This window comes from Sinocyclocheilus rhinocerous, unplaced genomic scaffold (assembly GCF_001515625.1).
Source record: "Sinocyclocheilus rhinocerous isolate Xijiao unplaced genomic scaffold, SAMN03320098_v1.1 scaffold1624, whole genome shotgun sequence".
NCBI classification, from domain to species: domain Eukaryota; kingdom Metazoa; phylum Chordata; class Actinopteri; order Cypriniformes; family Cyprinidae; genus Sinocyclocheilus; species Sinocyclocheilus rhinocerous.
The window spans coordinates 261972-269212 of NW_015639527.1; the positions used below are offsets into that span (position 1 = coordinate 261972).

General features: G+C 42.5%; 1 protein-coding gene across 2 annotated transcripts in view; it reads right to left on the reverse strand.

Moving 5' to 3' along the window:
- Positions 1 to 281: 281 nt before the first annotated feature.
- The window catches only part of LOC107751382 (uncharacterized), a 15309-nt gene continuing 8349 nt past the window's right edge, over positions 282 to 7241 (reverse strand). The window contains exons 10-14 of one of the 2 annotated variants that reach the window (XM_016567100.1): positions 7057 to 7099; positions 5076 to 6937; positions 4880 to 4916; positions 4667 to 4750; positions 282 to 4582 (exon numbers count right to left, since the gene is read on the reverse strand). In XM_016567100.1, the coding sequence (XP_016422586.1) occupies positions 555 to 4582; positions 4667 to 4750; positions 4880 to 4916; positions 5076 to 6937; positions 7057 to 7099 (6054 nt within the window). In that variant the 3' untranslated portion in view covers positions 282 to 554. Of the gene's footprint in view, positions 4583 to 4666; positions 4751 to 4879; positions 4917 to 5075; positions 6941 to 7056; positions 7100 to 7241 lie in introns of both variants that reach the window. The other variant, XM_016567099.1, reaches the window with a different exon arrangement.

The following is a 7241-nucleotide window of genomic DNA, read 5'->3' on the forward strand; positions in this document are numbered from 1 at the left end:
CCAGACTGTTTTTAGTTTGTGCCATGGGATGACATTTTGACAATATAACACAGTCATAATTAATTGTGATAAAACATGATTCTCTTTTCCTCGCAATGCATCTCAGTGTATTTATATGATTTGAAGTCTTTAAAAGTTCCTGAAGATATTAGGAAATTCCCAAAAAAGTGTGGTGTGAAAGCGTCCATCCAGACTTTGTGTCACATGATTTAAAGAGTTATGTAGGGTTTTTGCATAAAGGCACAAAGCAGTAAGGCCCCCCCAAGGGCATCCTATTCTCATTTTTTGGCAAGACATTGGTCCCAATTGGCAGTCCTCTTTTTCCATGCCACTTACGTAAAAGGAAAAGAAATAAAAGACAAAACATCAATAAAACCATTATATGATTATACTTAAAGTGTACAGGTCTAATTAAACTAAAAGAAAATATACATACTGAAACCTACAGTCAGATGTGATCTACAGTTTAGAGAATACAGTGGGACATTCTGAAGTTTCAGCAGTGTATGACATCCTATTAGACAGCTTGTTTGGGGGCAGCTAAGCCAAGCCTACTACAGACGGTACAGCTCAGATTTCATCTTTCCCTGTGTGAAGCTACTCTGCGTGCTGGAGACGGGCAGGACAGCCAGGAGCCTAAGGATAGTTGAAATGTTGGGAAAAGACTCAATGTCAGAAGTTTTGAGAGTGCCGAGAACAGTGTCGGGTAGGTGTTGATGACTGGCAATAGAGTCTTGCCACCTGTCCCTCCACCTCCGCAGCTCATCCTGGAAGGAGTTTGGGTCAGGTAAGACATACTGGAACACCTTGACAAACTCCGTGTCCTCGCAGCATCCCTCCACTTTGGACATGACATAAGGCACAACCTGCAAGCAGCGAAGAGCAGACAGAACATCCTGGGAGAGCCCTTCCATCTCCGCAATACAGTGCTCAATGGCCCCTTTACTGATGTCCTCTCTGTAGTGCACATTTAAGGGTGGTTGTAGTGAAAGTACCGGCTTAGACGCGAATGCAACTGCCTCTTGAAACCAGGTTTGATGATGTGAGTCAATACTGTTCTTTATTTCACTGAGAGAGGGCAGCAGATCAGACAGGCGGTTTACAGCTTGATACACGTCAAAGGAATTTCCCTGAAGACTCAGGCTTATGCTTTTGGTGAGGCTCAAGATGTTTTTCATAATCACAACGGTCAATATGAAATCAAAGTTTTGGATAGCAGAAAGGAAGCTCTGAGCCCGTGTTGTGTTTGCCTCATTATCTTGGATCACTTTCATCTCATTCAAGCAAAAGACGATGGCCTCTAGAATGTCTGTAGTAAGTTCCAGAATTTCATGGCTCATTGCCAATTGATTGTTGCTGATCTTGGCTTTCAGCTCACTGGCCTTCCTTTCGTCGTTCTGGAACAAATGTACAACAGCATCCTCTAGCCTTACACGTCGTTGAATATCCTCAGAGAACCACATGAAGAGCTGCTCCAAGCACTCAAAACATTGAGTTATCTCTCTCAGGGAGGACAAACTGGCTAGCAAAGATTTTGGAGTTACAAGGTTTGGGAAACTGAAAGCATGAGGGAGTCTCTGGGAAAGCAAAGCTGAAGCCTGTGTCATTTGAGAGACTGAGGCACCTGGTCTTGCCAAAGATTGACTTCTACAGAGTGCCAAATTCAAACCCCACTTCTCAGAGAGGGCGATGGTGAGCGTATCCACGAATGAAGCAATGTTTGTGGAAAGGGGGATAAAGGCTAATGTATTTTCACACTGAATGTCTTGTTTGTTAAGGTAGTGTATTCCTACAGGCATGTATGGTTGGCCATCAATTGCAAACTCTTCCTCTGTGACTATGGAAAAGAACTTTATGTTACACAGTTCTTTGAGCAATTCCTCTCGAGCAACAGCATCGTAGGGGGTAAAAACTATTTCTTCTAGTCCAGTGCCATCCAGGGTAACTACTTGGTTTGCACCATCCTGAGCCTTTACTTCAGACTGGACTGTGCCTTCAGATTCCGCTGCCATGGGATGATCAGTAATATCCTCAGGTGAAGCAGGTGTGCAATGGTCAGTAACACGTGGAGTTATTGCAGAGGACTGATCAAGGGAAATATGTACTGCTGCAGTTTCTTGGTCTGAGCAATCTGGAGCCACTGAACTGAACTGATCTGTGCCACAGTCTGCAGCTACTTTGGGCTGCTCAAGGCCAACTTGATCTACTATGTTGGACTGATCAGTTTCACTTTGATTCCCTGGTACTATCTGATCATTTCCACCTTCACTAAGTTCCACAGACTGATCAGGTACACTTTGATTCAATGCAGTTGCAAGAATAGTTTCACTTTGAGCTTCTACTACAGACTGATCATTTCCACAAGGTTCATCTGCCACAAGCTGATCATTTCCACTTTGATTCCCTGATGCTATCTGACAAGTTCCACTTCCATCTGCTAACACAAATCCACTTTGATGTTCTACTAAAGGCTGATGAGTTGCAACTTCCACAAATGTATCAGTTACAGTTTGATCTGCTGATGACTGATCAGTTCCAACTCGATCTACTGTTACAGACTGATCATTTCCAGACTCAACAACAAGCTCATCAGATCCACACTGATCTCCCAAAACTAACTGATTAGTTCCAACTTCATTTGGTAAGACAGACTGACCAATTCCATTATGATCTACTGTTACAGACTGATCATTTCCAGAGTCAACTTCCATGAGCTGATCAGCTCCACATTGATCCCCCAATATTAACGGACTAGTTCCAACTTTGTTTGGTAATATAGTTTCTGTCCGAGTGGTTTCATTTTTACCCTCATCTATAGACTGATCTGACTCAACTTGACCAACTGCTATAAACTGATCAGGTACACTTTGATCTTCTGTAACTGACTGACAGGTTACATCTTGATCTGCTGTTACAGACTGATCATTTCCAGAGTCATCTTCTACCATGAGCTGATCAGATACATTTTGATCTCCTGATACTAACCGACTAGTTTCACCTTCACTTGGAAACCCAGTTTCTGTCTGATCAGTGTTATGTTGATCTTCTACTATGGAATGATCATTTTCAACATGACCAACTACTATGAACTGTTCTGTTACACTTGGGTCTCCTATTTCTGACTGACCAGTTACACTTTGATCTGCTGTTACAGACTGATCATTTCCAGAGTCATCTACCATGGGGTGATCAGATACATTTTGATCTCTGGATACTAACTGACTAGTTTCACCTTCACTTGGGAACACCGTTTCTGTCTGACCAGTCTCATCTTGATCCTCTTCTCCGGAATGATCACTTTCAACTTGACCAACTACTATGAACTCTTCTGTTACACTTGGGTCTCCTATTTCTGACTGACCAGTTACACTTTGATCTGCTGTTAGAGTCTGATCATTTCCAGAGTCAACTACCATGAGCTCGTGAGATTCACTTTGATCCTCTGATATTAACTCACTTTCATTTGCTAACCCAGGTTCTGTCTGACTTGCATCTTGACTTTCTACTACTGAATGTACAGTTTCAAATTGACCATCTGCCATGAACTGATCATTTACAGTCTGATCTTCGGTTACTGACTGACCAGTTTCGTCCTGACCTGCTGCTATAGAATGATCATTTCCAGAGTTAGCAACAGCCTCAAGTTCATGAGATCCAATTTGTTCCACTGATACAAATTGACCAGTTTCTCCTTCATCTGCTATCACTGTTACCATCTGACAAGCTTCATCCTGACATTTTACAATAGACTGATCAGTTTCAACTGGACTAAATTCCAGCTGCTCAACAACACACTGTTCCCCTGTTGCTGGCTGACCATTTCCACCCTGATCTTCAACTACATATGGATAATTTCCACTCACATCAATTTCCATGACTTGATCAGTTTCGCTTTGATGGACTGACTCTAACTGATCATTTACACTGTGGTCAACTGACATGAGCTGAACAGATTCACTCTGATCCTCCGACACAAACTGACCATCTGCTAACCCTGTTAATGTGTGACAAACTTCATCTTGAGCTACTATGGAGGAATCAGTTTCAACTTGAGCAACTGCCATGAACTGATCAGGTACACTTTGTTCCTCTGTTGCTGACTGGTCAGTTTCGCCTGGTTCTGCTGCTACAAACTGATCAACTTCCAGAGGTAGATCAGTTTCACTTTGATTAACGGACACTGACTGAACAGTGCTAACTGGTCGTTCTTTATTGGACTGCTCAGTTCCACCTTGATTAGTAACTACTTGATCCCCTGTTACTGGCAGACCAATTCCACACTGATCAAGTACTTCAGATCTATCATTTACATCTTGAACAACTGTGATCAGTTGATCACTTCTATCATGTTCTGCTACTGTAGATTGCATAGCGGCATCTTGGACAGATTCTGTTGGTTGGTCAGGTGTCCTGGTTGGCAGAGAGCTGCAAGCATGGATGACTTGAGCTGCAGTTGTGGCTTTGTCTGAGCTGTTAAACGTTAAAGATGATGGCTGGTCAGGTTTGTTTTCTTTAGCTCTTTCCATTTCACTAGAGCAATTGGTTTCCACTAGAATTTCCTCTGGAGCGAGAGTTTCAACATCTAAACAAAGGATGAGACATAATATTTAATTAAAAAAGAGAGATAATTACTTATTACTAATACTTTTCATTTAATATCACTCACCGATTCCAGCATTCTTTGCCTCTTGAGGATAATCTGAACCATTTCTATCTACAGCCATCTCCTGTGGAGCCATGTTAATCACCTCTGAGAAAGGACAGGAAAGAGTGTGTCAGAATAAAACACAACAGCAATTTCATTATTTTGAAGGCCCATTTGAGCTACTTAATTAGTTTTAGTAACTGAGTAATTAGTTGGGCAATTAGTTTTACTTACCACCTTCCATTCTCAGATGATTAACTCTTGATTTTACCTACATGTATGAAGAAAATTTGATTGCCATTATTTTGTTTATCATTTGATAATACTAATAAGAGCATACAGGCTAGGGTGATTGACAGAGTATGTTAATTTAATATTTTTGGACAATGAGAACGTTTACACAGTGTAAACACTAAGAAATATACCACACCTGTGCAAGAAATTGATTACTTTCTGGATCATCCTCAATGCATTTCTCAATCACCTCCTCCAAGCTCTGCAGTGTCTGGCGATGCATAAGAAGCATCACAGCATCAGTCTTACTGCCCCTGCTGAAGATACCATCTCTGAGCAAGGTCCTCAAGGAGTTTAGTGTCGTCTTCATTAGATCACACTCCATGCTAATACTAGGCAACACGGCCACAAGCTTAAGAAGGGTAGCAACGTTTGGAAGGTTTTTGGCTTCATTATGGAGCAATGTCTCAGAGATGGAGGTGGGAGGACAAACATCTTGATACTTCTCCCTCCATACTGTGGCCCAGGTGTTAATGTCTTCTTCTGCTGTCTCTGGCTCAGGAAGATCGCTCAGGTATATAGTGTGCAGTTTATCTGTGGATTCTGGGAGAATCGCCAGAGTATTGCACGTTGGCAGAAGGGACAAAACTCTCAGGGCTTTTAGGTGATTCTCTGAGAAGTTAAACTTCATTTCTTCTGTCAAACCATTTAGAACTGGTAAGCTAACTGCTTCCATGTAGAACGTATCTGGTGAATCATAGCCACTGACAGATTCTGCGTATGACAGCAATCCCATGACCTTAGTAGCAAGCTCCACTGCCTCCTCAAACCAGATAGAATGCACTGCACTCACATTGTCCAACATCTTGCTAAAAGAATCTATTATTGGCATAATCTTCTCAAGCTCGCAAATAATGTCAGCAGGGTTTCCACAGCGAAACACAGTGCTGCAATTCCTCAAGGGAGCACAGGCATTCTTCAAGATCACTAGGGGGATGACAAAATCGACCTGTCTAATAGCTGTGGACAGGGTCTGGGAATGCAGTGACATGCTACTACTCCATGACCCACTGCAGTTGGTGCTCACAGAATCTAAGCAGTTCAGGACTCCCTCCAGCATGTCCACCAAAATATCAAAGAAGTCTTCTCTCTTTTTCCATCTGGACAGGCAGGTCTCTGGGATCTCTGCAAGTGCTTCCCGTGGGGTATTCAGTAGCCCATCCATGGTCTTGGCAAGCTCACTCTCTAATTTGGGTGACTGGTCAAAAAACTGTAGCAGATCCTCAGCCGTCTCTAGAACCTTTGTAATGGAGGCATTTTGTAGGCTTAAAGCCAGCCAGTAGGCAAGTCCACAAGACTCACTGGGAGTGTTCACAGCTAACGGATAGCTCTCTAAAAAGCCCAAAGCCATCTTTCTGAGACTTTTGCTCCCTGTACCAAAGCACATGATAGACTGGCCACGACAGCAGCCCATCTGAAGTCCCCACTCATCCTCAAGTGTGGCTGAAAGAGCCTTAGCTTGCAAATCCACATCAGAGCTTTCATCAAAGGGCAGAAATCCTATAAGTTCCACTTTGGGTATGCAGTCATTCACATATCTAACAAAGACTGGTAGGAACTTCACCTCTCCAACTGAGATAGCTCTATCAGTGATGATGGAAAAGAAAGGAGAGTCCTGAACTTCAGTGAGGATTGTTTCTCGTATGGCCTTCACAATTCTTTGTAACATTTCTCCCTCTGAAAACAATGTCCCTTCCTCCTGTACCCAATGACACGAGGTAAGTTTCTGAACAACAGCATCTTGCTCTGGTTTATTGAGGTCAATCAATGAGCAGTTTCTCCTTGCAAGCTTAGCTGCCTGTTTAAAGACTTCTTCCCAGTTACTGATGTTGTCAGCTGGTTCTTCAGAATGGCCATTCTCATCTGGAACCAGCTCCACTTCTTCAACCTTTGCATGCTGCTCCTCAGCTGCCACTTCCAAGCAACCAGCAACCACTTCTATATTCTCAGACTGCTGCCGAGTCTCTATGCTTTCTGCCCCCTCTTTGTGGATGTCTGCTTCTAGAAGTCAGGGTAAACATTGTTTTAGACAGCTTTTTTCAATAAAACAAATATTTCATTAAAGGCTCAAACACATTATGAACTCAAATGCAAGACCATTCCCAAAAATTACATACCACTGCCAGTTATCTCAGAATTCATCACAAGTATTCTGGAGTCCTGTGAATAGAAATGCTACTTATGAACAAAACTGAAAAAAGCAATCAACTAGGGCTGGGTATCAAGTTCGATACTTTTTAGGAATCGATTGCCTCGACACCATCAAGTATCAAAAAACGTCTCGTCGTTCGGTACCAAATTT